Source organism: Piliocolobus tephrosceles, chromosome 9 (assembly GCF_002776525.5).
Source record: "Piliocolobus tephrosceles isolate RC106 chromosome 9, ASM277652v3, whole genome shotgun sequence".
NCBI lineage: Eukaryota > Metazoa > Chordata > Mammalia > Primates > Cercopithecidae > Piliocolobus > Piliocolobus tephrosceles.
In genome coordinates, this window is record NC_045442.1 from 85,923,459 (window position 1) to 85,943,782 (window position 20,324).

The window sequence follows — 20,324 nt, forward strand, 5'->3', positions numbered from 1 at the left end:
GGAAGAATGGATGGATGGTGGATAGATGGGTGGATGGTGGATGGATGAGTGGGTGGTAGGTGGAAGGAGGGATGGATGTTTAGTGGTGGATGTATGGTAGATGTATGGATGTATGATGGATAGATGGATGGGTGGATGGAGGGAAGAAAGGGAAGGGGAGAGGAAGGACAGGCAAAAGGCATACTGAGACCCCAGGGAAAAAGAACTTCCTGCATTGGCCTCAGAAGAGGCTTCTAAAAGAGATGATAAAGGAGTAGGCTGTTGAATAAGTTTTCTGAATAGAACAGTTGAGTTCTGGGGTGGGGGCAAACGCGTGCTGAGAGAAGATCAGCATAAGCAAAGATACAGAAGGCTAACTGGCAGGGTTTGTACATGCCATGCATGAGGCAGAGGTTTGGGGAAACTCTGAGGGTCTCCATGGGTTGTGGAAATGGGGCCCTCCACTACTTTAAACAGTGGAGAATTGAGCTCTGCATCGGCCACAGTGATGCAATTCTGGGTTCTGTGCCCCATTTTGCCTGATCGAGTTACAATAAAACCCATTCTCTGTCTCCCCTCAACCCCTGCCATCCCCTCGTGGCTGCCTCCCTTCCTGCTCCTCTTCTTCAGCCACTCCATTCCCACTGACTATGCCAAAGGCCAGCTGTCAGGGCAGCCCCTTTGTATGAAGCAATACTATGGGCTCTTCTCCTCCTACCGGCTCCCCGGCCATACCCAGGACACGCTGGTGGCCCAGAACAGCAGCATTATGCCGGAGCCTGAGCACGTCATCGTAGCCTGCTGCAATCAGGTAAGAAGTCCCTTGTCTTGGTGAGGGAAGGCACAGAGCATGCAGTGGCCATGCATTCACATCCATTACCTTCTCCGAGGGGGCTCAGTCTTCTTCCCTGAGTCACACAGGGAGCTGGGGCACCATGTCTCCAAAATGTGGTCCCCACTTCCAGTCAGTCCCATGTCTCTCCACCAGTTGGCTTCTAACAATGAGAGCCGTCAGTCTGAGAATATCCTCACTGGACTCTCACTTCAGCCCTGATGCCCTGAGGGTCACGATCCAGATCTTCCACCTACACATCTATTCTTTTCCATGCAGTCACCCAGGCCCTGGCCTTTCTGGAGACCACACACAGGCAGACAGTGTTACAGACTGACAAATAGGACCTTTCATGTGCCAGCCTGTGGGCTCGGCACTTAACATGCACTCATCCCACTTAATCCTCACAGTGACCCTGCAGAGGGGGCCTTAGGATCTCCGTGTGACAGTTGAGGACATGAGACTCAGACAAGTTAAGTGGTCTGTCCAAGAATGGGAAGGACTCCTAGGTCTGGCCAGTACCCCAAGGTCAAGCTCTACCCCCTGCAGCTCGGGTCCTCAGACTGGGTTCCACAGAGCCAACAAGGACCCATGGTTCCTGGGGGACAGGCTGAGCATGAGGGCTCCTGACCTCTTCCTTGGGCCCACTGCACTATATATTCCATATATTGAGCTTCACATAAATATTTCCTCTGACAAACAGCTTTTGTTTTTGCTTTGCTAAAACCCAAGTTTGGCAGCCATCCCAGGGACCCCTGTGGTACTTGCTCTACAATGTGATTTTGGGCTCACCTCACGTTTTCAGTAAGTTGGGAGCTCTGTGGAGCCCTGACATCTGAGGGCGGCTGTGACCTCTGTTCCTAGATTCGAAGGCCATCTAGGAGCTCTTCTAGCCCACCTGACACCCTGGCCATAGACCAAGGAAGTTTCCTCATCTTCATTCAAAAGTCAAGACAAATATTTCCCAGTTGCCACAGGCCACCATATCCACCTCTTCCAGACATGCTCTGGGCCCCTGTACTGGACCAGGCCATACAGACACTGCTAGGGAGTCGGAGGGGAAGGGAAAACAAGGTACTCATGTCAGTCGGCTGAAAAGGGTATCTTGACCTGGATCTAGGAATAGACCCTTCACAAAGCCTGAGGCTCTAGCCTTCAAAGCTACAAAATGACAGAACCACAGGGCTGACATACAAAGCCCATGTAGGTACACATGTGAAGGTGCACACACACGCACACATGTGTAGGTGCACATGCACACATGGTGTGTGTTGGTGTTCCATTTTAATCTTCCTCTGCATATGATTGCTGGCTTGCTTTTTTCCTCCACTCGCCAGCATGTTTAAGGCCCATCACTGTGGCTCTATCTATTGCTAATTCACTCTTTTCAATGGCTAGGTAGACATGCCTCAGACATATACACCACATTTCACTTAGCCATTCCCCTTCTGGAGAACAGTGAGGCTCTTGCTACCATTTTGCTATTGCAAACAAGGTCGAGAGGCACATTCCTCGTGTCTTCCTGCACACACGGGTATGTTTCTCTAAGCCTCAGGATAAAATATGCATTTATAAGTGCAATTGCTTAGTCATAGGTATGCACATTTTTAGTTTTGATAGACACTGCCCTCCAACAGTAGCTGTGCCAATTTATACTCCATTCCCCATAAATATAATGGATTCCGTGAACCATAAAAGCACATTTTCTTTCGGCTAAGTTTAATGTTGCCTTCTTTGATTGGGGGCAGCGAGGAATCCAGCACAGTCAACAGCCTTGGCTTGGTCCCTAAACTGAGACTGCTTAGAACCACCAAACACCTTAGGAACCTTGGGCCTGAGCATCCCTGTCCCAAGCTCACCTGTGAAGGCTGAGTGAAGGCCTGGTGCCACTGGTCACCCAACAAGTGACATGTTTGACCTGTTTACCCCACAGTTCTTTGTCTTGGATGTTGTCATTAATTTCCGCCGTCTCAGTGAGGGGGATCTGTTCACTCAGTTGAGAAAGATAGTCAAAATGGCTTCCAACGAGGACGAGCGCTTGCCTCCAATTGGCCTGCTGACGTCTGACGGGAGGAGCGAGTGGGCCGAGGCCAGGACGGTCCTCGTGAAAGGTCAGCCGCAGTGCCCAGCACATCTCCATGCCCATCTCATGCTCATGCCCATCGGCTTTTCCTCCTCCAGGGTTGGGCCAGGGCCTCATCCCCATCAGCCATAGTGTGGGAGCTCAGGACCCACAGCATGTCCTGCAGCCAGCCACGGTGCCTTGCCACTGAAGGCACCTTTTATGCCTTCATGTTCCATCTGACAATATCTGGCTTTCTTGGTGGGACTAACTGGTGCTGGAACTAGGGGTGTCTGGGAATACTGGGCGGGGTGGGGGAGTCAGCAGGAGGAAGGCTGGCTGCAAGTCAACAGGTGTGTTTTCCTGGTGGGGGGAGCTCACAGAGTGGCTGGGGGAGTCCTCAGATGGGGGTGTGGGAGGGAGCCTGCCTCCGGGAAAGTGTCTTTCACCTGATCTTTCCATCCTGGGACTCTTTATCTTCAAGCTGCCCCTTATCTTGTGGCACTGTTCTTATGAAAGTCTCCAAGCATTCCCATAAGGAAGCCAGGAATATTCTTGAAATTTTTTCATCACCCTTCTGGAAACTACTTTTCAAATCCAAAGCTGGTCCTATTCCAGGAGCTGATGGAATGCCCTCCTTCCTTGCCCATGGTAGAGATACTGGAATGAGAAGCAAGACTTCTGTGAGTCTTTATTTGCCCCTCAGAATTTTACTGGGCCAGGTAATCTATTCAGACTCTCCACATCTGTTACTTGAGGGCCCTGGGCTCGGCCCAGGGAGTATGGGAGACAAAGGAGATGAGGCCTCTACCCAGGAGCAGCCCCGTGATGGGAACAGGAAGAGAGGGCATGGGGAGGAGACTCACATCCAGGGGCATGCAGTGCTGACCCACTTCAGACAGGCGTCAAAACCGTGCTCCAGGACTTCAGAGAGGGGAGGGAGCCCTTCCGAGTGGGATTGTGAAAGGCTCTGTTAGAAGAGGTGGGAATGGAACAAAGCCCCATGCCATGAGTGAGAAAGGCTGGAGGGAAGGATGGTACCCAGGCAGGCAGACCCACCCTGGGCAAAGCCCGCTGCCCAGCAGGGACACACCCACCTTACCCCCAGGGTGAGGAGGAGAGCAGCCACCCAGTGAAGGTGGCCTGAGCCGGATGTACTGGGCCTAGCTGTCTGACAACAGCCACTTGCATTTTCTGGTCTCTCTCTAGAAGGGTCTTCCCCCAGATCCAGCTGGCTCCTTGCCCCATGCAGCGCTCAGCTCAGGTGTCCAGCCTCAGGCCCTCCTTGGGCATCCTTCCCACACACTCTGTCACCATGGCCCGTTCTCTTATCCTGACTCTGTTGCTCACTCTCTGAGGACAACTTTGCATTTGTTTGACAGATGCTGATTATTTGCCTTTCCCCCCACCTTGCCTATAAGGTCAGAAGGACAGGGGCCTTGTCTGTTTGGTTTAATTTCTGAGAAACACAGTTGGGGCCCAGTTACATTTATTAAATAAAAGAGTAAAGGGTGATTAAAAATGCCAGGCCCCAGTCTTATTCCCCCACTTACCAATTAATTATTCTCTCATCCAATTATTGGGCACCTCCTGAATGCTGTCCTAAATAGGGGGCTGCAGGAGCCAAAGAGGGGTGTGAGAGCTGACTGCCCTCCCGGCCCTAACCTCGTGCTAGAGAATTAATAACTTAGCATTCCGAAGTGAGTTAATTCCCTCAGGAGACCGTGGTGTAATCAAATCCCACTCTTCTCCCCTCCAGGGACAGAGACAGGCATGAAAATAATCGCCTCTGCCTCCAGCATAGTTTCCACTTTATTAGCAGACCAGGCCCAAGACACGCCCTTCAGGGCTGGCCGGATTGCCCCGAGGTCTGAGCGCTTGGACTGCGGATCAGAATTGATTTGTTAATGGCACTTGATCTGGCTTTCTGAATGGAAGTGCTGTTTCTGAGGGAAATGCGACAGAAAGGAGGGGACACACGTGCCTCCCCTTGGGTAATCTGATTAATCCAGTTAGCGTCAACTGTGTCATCTACACAACAGGAAACCGATTCTTCACAGATCCCCCCTCCCCAGAGCAGTCCTGCCTATGGAACAGAAACAGAGAGACCATTTACAAAATGATTTCGTTTTCCCAGTGAAAGAGTATGGCAGCTTGGGCCAGGGTTGAGAGTGAAGCTGGAGAGACCAGTGGGGTCAAGGCCATTGGAAGCGAGAACAATTCCTGGGCTTTTTATCCAAGCCATGAGTGGATGTTAGTGCCTTTTAGTAAGATGGGAAACAGGGTTGGGGAGTGGGTACAGGATGGAGAAATCATTGCCACACATGTTGGGTTCGAGGTGCTTGAGTCATCTGGGTGGAGACATCAAGCTTGATATATGTGTTTGGAACCCAAGGGAGAGGTCAGTACAGAGCTATAAATTTGAGAGCCATCAGCACATAAATGATCCTTAAAGTCATGGACCTGGGTGAGATAATCTAGAAACAGAAGAAGAGGGGGCCTGGAGGTCAGGTAGAGAAAGATGCAAAGGGGATTGAGAAAGAGCAGCCCGTGAAGTAAAGGAAAGCCAGAAGAGTCAGAGATTCAAGACAGAGGGAGCGGCCAGCCATGTGGAATGCTCTGGAGAGCTCGAGGAGGAACAACATACAGAAGACCCGGCTTGGCAACCCTGAAGTTGTCACTGGGCTTACTGAGGGTCAGACTGGAGTAGCAGGAGAACAAATGGTTGCACACTAACAGAAGTGGTCCAACAGCAGAAAGAAATTGTCAATGAGGCAGTCAATGAGTTGAACCAGGGAGTATGGTTGACTTTTTCCAGACATTTTGATACTAAAAGGAGCAGAAAAATGAGCGAGTTGCTGAAAGAGGATGAGGGTCAAGGGAGGTGTTTTTAGGAGGAGAGACAAATGTATGGAAGGAATTTAGTAAAAGAAATTGATGAAGAGATAGGACATAAATGGAGGGGTGGAATTCTTGCAAAGGCAAAAGGAGATGGAACTCAGAAAATAAGAGGCCTTTGGTTGGTACAGGGTGAAATGGAAAGCTTGGGCCTGAGGCTGCAGAGGTAGGAGCATGCAGAGGCACCCAGCTGGTACCTCCTGGTCTCAGATCACTACCTTGAGATAAGAGGCAGGGAGTTGGATTCTGAAGACAAAATCGAATGTGTGAAATAGCCTCTTGGAAAGTGGGAAAGAAAACTTGAAAAACTTGGTAAGATTTATGGACTACGTTGAGCTCATATATGAAGGTTCAAAGTGATACATTTTAGGAGAGGCTAATTAACATTGTTATGTGATCTTCCCCACCAATGCTCAGCTCCTCAGGTTAAGCCAGAGTTGGTGAGTGAAACTGGTGGGGATGGTGAAGGTGTGGCAGGGAACGGTCATGCTGGAATCTGAGCCAAGTAAGGAAGTGTGTTCAAGTCTGCTCAGGCAGCCATAACAGAGTACCACAGACCGGGAGACTTCAACAACAGACACTTGCTATCTTACAGTTTAGCAGGTGGGTTTCTCCTGACGCCTCTCTCCTTGGCTTGTGGATGCCACCTTCTCCCTGTGTCTTCCTGTGGTCTTCCCTCTGTGCGTATCTGCATCCTAATCTCTTCTTATAAGGTGACCAGTCATATGGGATTAGGCTTCACCCAAATGGCCTCATTTAACTCTTCTCTTTAAAGACAATTTAGGACAATCAAGACAATTCCATCTCCAAATACAATCACATTCTGAGCTTCTGGGAGTTAGGACTTCAACACAGGAATTTTGGAATGACACAGTTCGGCCCATAAGAGGAATGAGGTGACAGACAGGGTAGATGACAGATGGTGAGAGTGTAGCAGGGCCAAGGGGTTTGGCTGTCTCAGTGACATGAGATGTGTTCAGTGGTTATCAGAGGATGTGAACTAGAAAGTCAGGAATATGGTCAGAGTGTGAGATGCTTGGAACTGAGACTTTAGAGGTGGTGGGCTCCTGGTAGGGAGAAGTTCCCAGATGTGATATTGGCCATGGATACAGGGGTGAAACTGTCAAAGGTGTGGAGGTGGTGGAGTTGGGAGAGGATGGAGTCTGGGCGTCCACATGAATGCTCATGTTACCGTAATGATGATTCCAGTAGTATGGGGGAAGCAGGTGAACTGAGAGCCCAGACATTCATGATGGGGACCTAGGAAGAGATTGGCGCGGCACAGAAACAAGGGGGATGATGGTGATGGGGGGTAAAAGCCTAACAGCTCCAGCTCCAAAGCAAAGTGGGATGAGGGAGGGGGAGTTGTTTAGAAGCAGCAACAGGGAGAAGGAAACTGTCTACCCCACCTGGCCCTGGGGTGCATGAGTGTGAAGGAAAACAATAGCGTGTTTGAGAGGGTGGCAGGGGAGCGGGCACCTCAGAGGAGCAGCCCCTCGGTAAGTGTCACACTGCAGTTGAGGCAAAGTTGGGCGGGACACCTACAGAAGAGTTTAGCCATGCAGGGAATGGCCTGTTTGAGACAGTCACGAAGGGCTCTAGAAGGAGGAAAGGAGAGGTGTGAGGACCGCGTGCACTTAGGGGACACATGGCCTGGGGAATGGGGTGATGGGGGAGCCAGGGAGCCCCCAGGGTGGTTGCCCAGCTGTCGCTGCTGGGGCTTAGGTGCTTTCTGACCCACAGTAGTATCCTAATTAACTCCATGGAATGGGTTGGTCTATTTTAGGGGAGCATAGCTCCCAACCCTCTCAGCTGAAGCCCTAAGATCCTGCCCCCACTTCCTGGAGCCTGGGTACAGGGACAGTGCCCATGGGCGCAGAGTCCAGGCAAGCACTTACTGGCAGGAGGCCTTGGCAAAGCTGAGCTCCTCTCAGCCTGTTGGGGGCCCAAAGCACCAGGATACCCAGGCTAAACCAAAGCAGCAATTCAGACAGAGTCCTGAGGGGCTGGGAGGCCACGTCCACAGAGGAACTTGGGGCTAAAGCCAGGTGTGCTGAGGCCAGGGTGACTCAGGTCTGATTGCAGACTGGGGTTGGATGATGACATCAGGATTGTCTAGAGCACTCCTTAATAAAACAAAATAAAACAGATTCCCGGGCCCCAGTGATTTTCCAGAGGGACAGAGTGGGGACAAGGAGTCTATTTTTATAGCACTCTGGTGTTTTCATGTGCAGCCCAGCCTGGAACCTGCTTACTCGGATATTAGCAGTGCATCCAGGTCCCCCTCTGTGCTCGCTCTGTCCTGGGCACCTTCTGTCTTTCGTTACACCTGTGAGGTGGGATTTCATTCCCACTGAACCAAGGAAGAGGCTGCGTCTGTCTCCCTTGGGGTGGCCGGTCGTGAACAGTGTCTGACACTGGAAGGGAGCATCTGCCTAGACAGCCTGAGATCTGCAGTGCCAAGGAGGCTGGGTGGGATTCTGAAGACAGGCTTGGGGCCTCAGAGGGAGTCTACACACCCTATTAGGACCTCCCTCCCCACCGCCTCGAAGCTGTGGCCTTCCTGAACCCAGGAGGAGCCAACCCTTTATCCTGGTCTGGAAATTTAATTAGACATTCGGCCCCGAGTCTGGGAGACTACAGCACTTGTCAATTTGTAGGAAAAGGATGGCCGCTTGGAGAGCCCCCCAGCCCGCTAGATTTCCCGGGTGCTGCTATGAAGAGCCTGCGACCAGACCTCAGAGGCAGATGCTCTTCGTTTACACAGTCCCGTAAATATTTATCCCCGACAGTCAATTAGAGTTGAGCCACTGCTTGCAAGGAAGGAACTGACAGAAGGCGGCTACAGCTGCAGAAGGCCATGGTCATGGTTTACAAGAACCATTCAGGATGGGGGCATTTTGCTATTTACATATTGTCTTCCAAAGCTAGGCATGTCTGCTGATTTTAAAACCAATTACACATTAGCACTAACAGCCTCTCTGATTTAATTGGCCCAGAAATACCTCCCGAGCTCTCAAGACTGAATGTGATTTTCTTGCTCTGGGAAGGGGCTGGGCCAATGCCTCCCTCCGTCAGTAGAAGAATGAAGGCCTTTGGGGACAAGAGCATCCAGGCAGGAAAGGCAAGTGGTCCAGGGCAAGAGGCCTGCATTTGACTTACCATGGCTGCTGTCTCCTGGGGCCTGGGGCCTGGGCTTCCTAGTCTGTATGAAGATAGCAGTCTGCCCTGTGGGCAGGACCAAGGGGATGGGCTGTAAAGCAGATGGCCTGGCACCTGGCACACAGAGGGTGTTGGCTAAATGGTAGCTCTTATTAGATTTGGGGATCACCCTGGGGATGCTTTGCCCAATGCCCACAAGCCCTCTGGAAAAATCTGGTGAACTTGAACATGAGTACTGTCCTTGTGGTCAGAGGCAGGGGCCCATGGGCCCTCAGGCTGCTTTGCTCTTTGCATGGAATCCTAATCCGTATGAACTCTGCGGTGCATTTTGCTTTTCCTGGGCCGTTCATGGACCACTCTCTGTGTGCACACACCCTGGGCTCCTCTATCTTTACCTTCTCCCTGGTCACCATCTCTCTGGCCCTCGTTTTCCATTTTATGTGCAGCACAGTAATGTTTGGGGTACAAGACAGCTAGGAGGAGGATTTTTTTTTTTGTTTCTGTTTTTATATCTCCTGCCTTTCTCCCCCACCATCCTTTCTCCCAGTTCTGGAAGCATTACAGCTCTTTATATCCTCTGCCTTTGTGGGAAGAGTGGTTAGAACTCAGAAGAAAGAGCACTTCTTGTTTCTTAAGTTCTTTTTTTAAAATTAAATTATACTTTGCCGGGCATGATGGTTCACGCCTGTAATCCCAGCCCTTTGGGAGGCCGAGGTGGGTGGATCATGAGGTCAGGAGTTCAAGACCAGCCTGGCCAAGATGGTGAAACCCCATCTCTACTAAAAAATACAAAAATTAGCCAGGCGTGGTACTGGGTGCCTGTAATCCCAGCTACTCAGGAGGCTGAGGCAGGAGAATTGCTTGAACCCAGGAGGCGGAGTTTGCAGTGAGCCGAGATGGTGCCACTGCACTCTAGCCTGGGTGACAGAGTAAGACTCTGCCTCAAAAAAAAAAAAAAAAAAAAATTAAATTATACTTATTTTGGGATAACTGTAGATTAGCATCCAGTTGTAAGAAGTAATACAGAGATCTCACATATACCCATCTTCCCCCAATGGTAGCATTTTCCAAAACTATAGTACAATATCACAACCAGGATACTGACATTGATACAGTCAAGATATGGAACATTCCATCACCACCAGGATCCTCACGCTGCTCTTTTATAACCACAAGCACCTCACCCCCTTCTTAACTCCTGGGCAACCACAAATCTGTTCTCTATTTCAATAATTTTATTGCTTCCAGAATATTATATACATGAAATCATATAGCATGTATGATGCAGGGACTGGCTTTTCTCAAACAGCATAATTCTCTGGATGGAGATTTATCCAAATTGTTGCATATATCAATAGTTTTCCTTTTTATTGCTGAGTGATATTCCATGGTTGCTAGGTATCACAGTTTCTTTCATTATTTACCTATCAAAGGACATCTGGGTTGTTTCCAGTTTCGAGCTATTAAAAATAAAGCTACTGTGAACATTTGTGTACAGGTTTTTGTGTGAACCTATGTTTTCATTTACTGGAAAAAAATGCCCAGGAATGAAATTCCTAGGTCACACCATAGTTGTATGTTTAGTTTTTTAAGAAACTGCTAAAATGTTTTCCAGAGTGACTGTACCATTTTACATTCCTGTCAGCAACATATGTATAATTCAGTTTCTATGTATCTTCACCAGCATTTGGTGTTGTCACTATTTTTTATTTTAATCATTTTGATAGGTGTGAAGACAATGTAATCCACCACATTAACAGACTAAAGAAAAAAATAACATGATTAATCAATACAGTAAAAGCATTTGGCAAAATTCAGCATCCATTCATGATAAAATCTCTTAAGAGAACTAGGAACAGAAGGGAACTTCCTTGACCTGATATGGAACATCTACAAAAAGCTTATAGCTAACATCTTATTTAAGACTGAATGCTTTCCCCCAAGATCAGGAATAAGAAGATACCTACTCTTACTACTCTATTTAACACAGTACTGGAGTTCTGGTCAGTGTAGTAAGGCAAGAAAAGGGAATAAAAGGGATACTGATCAGAAAGAAAAAAAATAAAATGATCCCTATTTTCAATGACATGATTATGCATGTACCAAATAGTAGCAAATCTACAACCCCAAAAATGCCTAGAATAAATGAATTCAGCAAGGTTGCAATATAAAAGATTAATGTACAAAACTCAGTTATAGTCTTTCACCTTTAAATATGATGTTAGCTATAAGCTTTTTGTAGCTGTTCTTTATTAAGTCAAGGAAGTTCCCTTCTGGTACTAGTTCAATAAGAGATTTTATCATGAATGGATGTTGAATTTTGTCAAATGTTTTTACTATATCAGTAAATATAATCATGTTATTTTTTTCTTTAGTCTGTTAATGTGGTGGATTACATTGATTGATTTTCAGATATTGAACCAGCCTTGAATCCCTGAAATGAGCCCCAGTTGGTCATGGTGTATAATTCTTTTCATACATTGCTTAATTCTACTTGCTAATATGTAGTTCAGTATTTTCTGCATCTATATTTGTGAGGGCCACTAGTCTATAGTTGGTTTGGTTTTTTGTTTGTTTGTTGTACTGTATTTATCTTCTTTTGGTATCAGGATACCAGGTTCATAAAATAAATTGGGAAATGTTCCCTCCTCATAATTATATTTTTTGAAAGAGATTGTATAAATGTAGTATCAACTCTTCCTTAAATGTTTGGTAGAATTCATCAGTGAAATTACTTGGGCCTGGAGATTTCTTTTTGGGGAATTTTAATGTTGCTAATTCAATATCCTTAACTCACTTATGCCTAGTGTTCCATTATTAGAACGCTAAGCTTGTGGGAGTTATTTATATCCCACTGCTTAAGGTCATCACCAAGGTCTGATTTTTCACAAAAAAATTTGCAACCTCCAGCATAAATGGGTTAATAATTATAGGGCTATTCAAATAATCATAATATTCAATGCATTGTGGTAGCTTATACTTTTCAAGGGATTTCATGTGTCAGATTTATGTGTATAGAATTGTTCATAGTATCCTCTTATTATACTTTTGATGTCTGCAGGATCTGTAGTGATATCCTGTTTCATTCCTGATATTGGTGGTTGTGTCTTTCTCTCTCTCTCTCTCTTTTTTTTTTTTTTTTTTGGTCAGTCTCTCTATAAATTTGATTGGCCTTTTAAAATAACTACCTTTTTTTTGTTGATTTTTTTTCCTGTTTTCAGTTGTATTGATTTCTGCTCTTTATTATTTCCCTCATCTTGCTTGCTTTGGGTTTTTTTCTGCTCTTCTCTTTCTAGGTTCTTCAGGTAAGAAATTATTGATTTGAGACTTTTCTGATGTAAGCATTTAATGCTATAAATTTTCCTGTCATCAATACTTTAGCTGTATCTCACAAATTTTCATTTGGTGTATTTTAGTTTTCATTCATTTCAGTGTTTTTTTTAAAATTTCCCTTACAACTCTGATATGGTTTGGCTCTAAATCTCCATCCACATCTCATCTCGAATTGTAATCCCCACATGTCAAGGCAGGGACCCGGTGAGAGGTGATTGGATCATGGAAGCGGTTTTCCCCATGCTGTTCTCATGACAGTGAGTGAGTTCCCAGGAGATCTGATGGTTTAAAAGTGCTTGGCAGTTCCCCCCTTGTTCTCTGTCTCTCCTGCTGCCATGGAAAAAAGGTCCTTGCTTCCCCTTCTCGTTCTGCCATGATTGTAAGTTTCCCGATGCCTCCCCAGCCGTGCAAAACTGTGAGTAAATTAAACCTTTTTATTCATAAATTACCAGTCTCAGGTAGTTCTTTATAGCGGTGTGAAAACAGACTAATACAGACTCCCTCTTTGACCCGTTAATTGTTTAGAAGCATGTCGTTTAGTTTTCAAATGTTTGGAACTGTTTACGTTATTTTTCTGTTACTGATTTCTACTTTGATTCCACTGTGGTCAGATGACACATTTTGAATGACTTTAATTCTTTTCAATTTGTTGAGGGTTGTTTTATGGCCCTGGATATAGTCTATCTTGGCATATGCTCCATGGGTATTTGAAGAGAATGATTGATGATATTGTTGATTTCTTGTACGTCCTTGCTGAATTTCTGTCTAGTTGTTCTAACAATTATTGAGAGCAGTGTTACAGTCTCTAAGTACAATTGTGGATTTGTCTATTTCTCCTTTCAGTTCTGTTAGAGTTTGTTTAACATATTTTATAGTATGCTTGGTACAGATGCATTTAGGGTTGCCATGTCTTCTTGGAGGATTTATCCTTTACTTTTATATAATGCCCTTCTATGTCTCTGGTAAATTTTCTTTGCTCAAGTGTACTTTACCTGAAGTTAAAATAACCATTTCTGCTTTCTTTTGATTAATGTTTGCATGCTATATGTTTTTCCTTCCTTTTACTTATAACCAACCTATATCATTATATTTGATGTGCATTTCTTGTAGACAGCATATAGCTGGGGTAATTTTTTTATAATATATTCCATCAATCTCTGTCTTCTAATTGGTGTATTTAGAACATTTACACTTTACATAATTATCAATGTGTTAGGGCTTAACTCTGACATTTTAGTTTTTGTTTTCCAATTATTGTTCTCTTTTTCTTGCCTTCCTGTGGGTTACATGAATATTTTTTAGAATTCAATTTTGATTTACCTGTAACTTTTTTAGTATTATCTGTTTGTATAGCTTTTTCTAACAGTTTCTATAGGTATTACCTTGTATATACATAACTTATCACAGTCTATTAGTGTTGAAATGTTACCAGTTCTAGTGAAGTGTAGAAAGCTTACCATCTTTTATTCTCCTTTGTTTATAATACACTTCTCTTAAATATTATCTCTATATACATTTAGAACCACATCAGGCAATTTTATGATTTTTGCTTCAACACTGAAACATAGTTTAGAAGACTCGAAAGGAGAATGAAAATGAGTTTATTTACTCAGATATTTACCCTTTCTATTGTTCTTTCTTTCTTCTTGATGTTCCAGTGTTTCTCTTTTTATCATTTCCTTTCTTTAAAAAAAAAAACTTTCTTAGGGGCCAGCTGCGGTGACTCACGCCTGTAATCCCAGCACTTTGGGAGGCTGAAGTGGGTGGATCATGAGGTCAGGAGCTCAAGACCAGCCTGGCCAAGTAGAGACAAACCCTGTCTCTACTAATAATACAAAAATTAGCCTGGTGTGGTGGTGGGCACTTGTAATCCCAGCTACTCAGGAGGCTGAGGCAGAGAATTGCTTGAACCTGGGAGGCGGAGGTTGCAGTCAGCCGAGATTGGGCCACTGCACCCTCCAGCTTGGGTGACAGAGAGAGACTCCATCGCAAAAAAACAAAAACAAAAACAAAGAAACCTACTTTCTTTAGCCATTCTTTCAGGATATGTCTGCTTGGCATAAATTCTTTTAGTTTTCTTCATATGAAAATGTTTTGATTTTCCCCTCTTCATTTCTGAAGGATATTTTTTCTTATAGAATTCTGGATTGATAGTTCTTTTTTTTTCAGTGCTTACAAAATATTACGGCAAGTCCTTCTGATCTTCACGGTTTCTGATAAGAAAAAAAAATCTGCTGTTGTCCTAGTTGTTTTCTCCTATAGTATATGTGTGTGTGTGTGTGTATATACACATATACGGATGTGTGTGTATATATGTGTGTATATGTATATGTAATACACACACATATATATGTGCGTGTGTGTATATATATAATCATTTCTCTCTTGCTGCTTTCAAGATTTTTCCTTCGTCTTTAGTTTTCAAAAGTTTGACTATGATATGTTTTGGTGTATATTTCTTTGAATTAATCGTGTTTGGGGTTAACTTATCTTCCTGAATCTCTAGATGTGTGTCCTTTGCCAAATTTGGGGATGTGTTAGCCATTATTTCTCTGAGTCCTTTCTGCTCTGCCCTTTCTCCTCTCCTGGGAATTTGGTGACATAAACATCATCTTTTGTCTCAAAGGCGCTTACTCTGTTTCTTCTCCCCTAGTCTAATCAGTGTTGTTCTGTCTTCAGGTTCACTGATTCTTTTCTCTGCGCCCTAGGTTCTACTGCTGAGTCCATCCACTGTGCTTTTTATATTGGTTATTCTATTATTCAGTCCTAACATTTCTATTTGGTTCTTCTTATATCTTCTGTTTTCTTGCTGAGAATTTCTGTTTCTTTGTGGAGATTTCCTTTTTCTTTTATTTTTTTTCATTTGTTTCAAATGTGTTAAAATTGCTTGTTGAGGTTTTTTTATGATAACTGCTTTTTATTTATTTTTCTTTTAATCTTCATTTATTTATTTATTTACTTACTTACTTATTTATTTATTTGAGATGGAGTCTCACTCTGTTGCCCAGGCTGGAGTGCAGTGGCGTGCTCAATGCAGCCTCCACCTCCCATGTTCAAACTGAGATTTTCCTAGTTCTTGGTAGAATGAGTGGTTTTCTGTTGAAACTTGGATATACTGTGTTATGAGACTTGGGATCTAATTTAAGCATGTTTTAGCTGGCTTCCTCTGACACTGGTCCAGCAAGAGAATGGGGGAGGTTATAACCAGGTGGAGGTGGAAGCACAGGCTCCTCACTGGGTCTCTGTTGACACCCTGGGGGAGGGGGCTCCTTATTACTGCAGGGTTGGGGGATGGGAGTTCAAGCTCCCTACATGGTCTCTATTAAAGCTGTGTGGGGAAAAGGAGGGAGGGCTGGTTATTGCCCAATGGAGATGGAAGTGCCAACTTCCATCTGAGACCGTGCCTTCTCTGATACCCCCAGAAGTTGAGATGCCTCATTACTGACTGGTGATGGTAGATATCTGGGCTCTCCACTTGGCCTTTGCTGGTGAGGGTGCTGGGGGAGGGAGGGATGACACAGTTTTTCTCTATGGTATTTGGCTGAAGTAGAACGGTTATTACCTAAAAGTTTTATGTCTTGCTGTTCTGATCCTTTAACTAGAGAGAGCAGGCTTTTGTTGATTGTTTGTTTTTAACTATACCCACTTGTGTTTTTACGTTGCTGGGTTCTTCAACTGCAAGTTGGATATTTTAGGTAAAAAACAAAAGAAAACAAACAAAACCCCACAGTGTATTAGTTTGTACAGCTGGCATAACAATACCACAGAGTGGTGGTTTAAACAACAGACATGTATTTCTCACAGTTTTGGAGGCTGGAAGTCCAAGATGAAGGTGTCACAGGGTAGGCATCTACAAGCCACCTTCTTACTGTGTCCTCACATGGCCTACTCTCTGTGCACACATGCTTGGTATCTCTTTCTCTTTTTATGGGGACACCATTTCTATTAGATTAAGACCTTATTTAACTTTAATTATCTCTGTAAAGGCCCTCCCTCCAAACAGAATTACACTGAGAGCTGAAGCTTCAACATATGACTTTTCAGGGGACAAAATTCAGTCTGTAATACCCAGAGAATCTGCTGCTATGATGTTCCTTGGGTTCTGAGGTCTCTGGCTGGTCTGCCTTCTTCTCTCCATCTTAGAGTCTTCTTACTTTAGTTTGAAATAAAATGTCCAAGTTTTTAGCCGGAAGAATGGGGAAAAGTGTATGTTCCTGGAATCGGAAGACCCTCCATCAAGAGCTCTTGAAAGGGGCCTGATGTAACTCAAGTCAAAGCAGTTCTGTTTTGCAAGAGTGAGAAATAATTCTGTCTGAATTCTCACAGTCTCTGAGGACTGACAGCATAAAGATCACCCCCTAGGCCACAGAGTCGGGAAGAATATGAGATGTGCGATGGCAGATTTACCTCCCAAAAGAAGAACGTACTCCTTCATCTGGGGAGGAAAGACGCTCAGATGGGATTGGGAAAGGTTAAGAAGGTCTAAGCCCCCGAGAAAGAGCCCAGTTCATCCATCTCCTAGACTGTGAGAAGGAGGATGGGCATGGCATAGAAATCTGACTTGTGCTAACTCCTCAGGGAATAGATCACAGCAAGCAAAGGCAAGTGTCCCAGAGAGGGTGGTGTATGTCTGGGGGTACTTGTGCACAGTAGTGCACATTAAAGAACTGCACCTGAGTCTTGCAGCCCTGCACAGAGGTACCAGGTGCTGTTTTACCTGTGCTCACCAGAGTCTCAGCCTATAAGCTTCCAACCTCTAACGCTGGCCTCAGGGCTCCCGAAGGCCTCCTGGCCTCTGGAATTTCCACACTACCAAAGCTGTCAACTCCCTCCTTGGGTGTGGGTGTCAGAGCGAGCTCCTCCTATTACTCAATCCCCATCTCTCACTGTTAAGCAGGGCTCCCTGAGGAAGACTGATTCACCACTTTAAAGGAGCCTCGATGTGCTCGATGAGGATGCCACAAGACAAATGGCTCCTGCCGTGTGCCTTCAGCCCGCTGTCCCGTGTTTCCATTACATTTGGGCCACAGTCATGGTGGATGAGCTTGGGTGTAGTGTTCATTTTCTGCCTTACACGATAAACTTGTCAGCATTTGACTGATCAGCTACTTATATGCAGGGAGTTCATTTGCAAGGCCACCTGGCTTCCCTCTCTGCTGTCCTGCTCCCATTTCACCCTGTCTAATGAGCCAGGACCTGGTTCCTGTTGGGCAGCGCTGGGCTCCTGGGCCCTGCAGAGCCTGCACGTGATGGCAAGGCCTCAGTGCTTCCTCACAATCCGCCTCTCCTGCCTGGAGGTGACGAGGGCAGTGATGCCCAGGGAGCCATTCTTTCCTTGCATTGCCCAGTTGAAAAGGAGTGTGCCAGGCCTCCACCCTCCTGCCTCGAGCCTGCATGAAGACCTGCTCCCAGCCACCTGGCTGAGCAGGCATGCTGTGGGCTACCTCAGGAGCTGCAGTCTGCCCACTCCGCACTGGCTTTGGGGCTATTTTTAAGGAGCCCTTGGTGAAGGCAGCTACCAAGCCAGGGCTCTCAGAGTTCACCTGAGGTATGACCAACAGGGATGAAGTGTACAGCATTCAAGCTGTCCATGGCCCCGACTTGGCTGGCCTCCCAAGCTGCCAGGTATCCTAGACTCTGCTCTGACCAGACTGAGCTCTTCCACGATCCTTCAGTACTCCCTGTTGTTGCTGGCTGAAGTCACATGACTGAGCTGGGCATTCATAGTCCTTGTTGATGAACCTGAGCATTGGGGTTGGATGCCTGAGATCAAATCCAGCTCCCTCCACTTAGTGGGTGATTATTATCATCCCTGTTTACAAGAGAAACCTTATAAATGGCCTAAGGTCAAGATATTTGGTTTCTCTGCTCCTGACCAATAAATGAAGCATGACAATGATACCTATCTCATATGCATCAATATGCATGTTTAGATTGATACCTGGCACATAGTAGGTGCTCAACAAAGGTTAACTAATAACATCACATCATTATGTTCTTCCAGCCCCACCTACATCCTGCATGCCTTCACCCATAAGCTGGAGGTCAAGCTGATCACTCACAAGCTCTGCTTACAAGCCCGGGGATTTGTTCCCCGGCCATCCAAACCACTGTCCCATCCCCCACCTACCACTCTGCACTATTATACACCTGGCATGCCTCTCCCTTCTTCTTTGCTGATCTGAACCTGACCCAGACCTGACCAAGGCCTCCCCAGGGCTCCGAAGGCACTGGCTAGCCTAGGAGCCTGCAGGGACCCCTAGCCCAGCACATAGTGCAGGGCTGAGCACCATGGCCATCTGCAGGGATGCCTAAGGAGGGGAGAAGGGCAGAGCAGGGAGCCTTGCAGAGAGGAAGAAGCCCTACCTTGTCCCAGCCTCACCCTACCCCCACTCCCCCATCAACCCATGAAGCTCAAAGCCTCAAAGTAGTTGGTTTTTGCCCTTCATAATGACATGGCCTTTCCCTTTCCCAGTAACCAGCTGGACACCTCCAGGCCCCCTCTCTGAACTAGGTCCACAGATCCCAACCCTACCTGGGCCAGGCCAAGGGAAGCACACTAAAGTCCATTACCCAGCATGGACTGTGCTTGCCTTGTGCAGAGGGACCAGGCTCCACCCTTGGTGAGTGCTGATATGGGGAAGGGGACCAGACCAGGGGTCCAGAGGCTGCAAGTGCTGACTGTCCAAAGCATGGTGGTCTGGGAATGGCAGTGGGGTCATGTGCTGTGCAGCAGGGAATGGTGGGAAGGGGTTGGGGGGCACCTCTGGGCTCAGGTGCTATATAAGGCCAGCTTCACAAGAGTGCAGGTTCCACATCTGCACTGAGCAAGCTGTGGAGGCCACATGCTCTGCGTGTCAGGAGTCCTCCAGGGCAGGGCTGGCACTGCCAGAGGATGAGGGAGCTCAGGGAGGGCTTTCATCGGCAGAGGAGGAGAAGAAGGGCCTTGTCCTGGGCACAGCCTGCATGATGAGGAGGAGATAGGATGTGCACAGGATCAGGGAGGGGCAGGAGGTTGTCTGTGAGGTCCATGCAGGGATCTGGGGAGGGAAGGAGGTGGACTTGAGGGACAGCAGAGGTAAGCCATGGAGCCTGGGGTGCTGTGTTTAGAAATTTGGATTCTCCCTTGTGGGCAGTAGAAGCAGTTTTAGGTTCTGAGAGGGTAATGTGGTGACTGCACCCGCTTAAGGAGCTTACAAGAAGGGGAGTTCCCCCAGGGCCTGGGCTGGCTCTCATTTGTGCTTAGATCCTCAGGGCATGGCCAGATCCTTGATGCTGATCAGACTGAGGCAGGGAAGTCCAAGAGGCCATGCAGAGAGTGAGGAGGCATCCTGCCCATATAGGGACCAGGAGGGGTTCTGAAAGCACCGGGTTCCCAAAGCCTCATCCTCGACAGGAAGGAAGAGAGGATGTCCCAAGGCTAGGCTGGCTTCCCAGAGTGGAAGGTCTGCTGTGGGAGACATCTTGTTCCCCAGGATTTGCAAAAAGTGAGAGAAAGGGGATGCATGGGGCCTGGAGACTCCTTTCAGGCAAAAGCATCTGTGGATACTCCTGGTGAACTTGGAGAATTCACCTGGGCAGAGCAAAGACCAGTGCAGTTAGCTTCTGTGTACCCAGCAGGCATTGAGAAGACCTAGGGGTTGGTCTTAAAGATTGACTTACCACCCTGGGAAGCGGAGCTGTCCATACACCCGAGGAAGGCAAAACGCAGGCGAGAGCTCCCAGCATTATATCTGCAATCCAGGCAGCAGGATGGAGGAAGGTGGGAAGCAGGACAAAGAGCACATGCTAGTTATCTTTGAAGAGGTTCCCCGGAAGCTGTTGTGTAGTTTTTTGAGATCTTACTCGTAGAATTTAGACACCTGGTTACCCCTAGCTGTAAGGGAGGCTGGGAAGTATAGCTCTAGTTGGTTATCCATGTACCAAGCTAAAAACCAGGGGTTCTGCAAGCAAGGAAAGGACATGTAGTGTGCAACTAGGAGTCTCTACCATGTAATGCACCTTTGCCTGCAAATGCCATGCACCCCATCTTCCCACACACAGGGCACTCTCACCCCT

At 46.6% G+C, this 20,324-nt stretch overlaps 1 protein-coding gene across 1 annotated transcript in view; it reads left to right on the plus strand.

Moving 5' to 3' along the window:
• Window positions 1-20,324, plus strand: part of CHAT (choline O-acetyltransferase) — a 50,634-nt gene that overhangs the window by 8,937 nt on the left and 21,373 nt on the right. Inside the window, 2 exon segments of the mRNA XM_031936239.1 lie at window positions 610-790; window positions 2,745-2,922. Coding sequence (XP_031792099.1) covers window positions 610-790; window positions 2,745-2,922 — 359 coding nt within the window.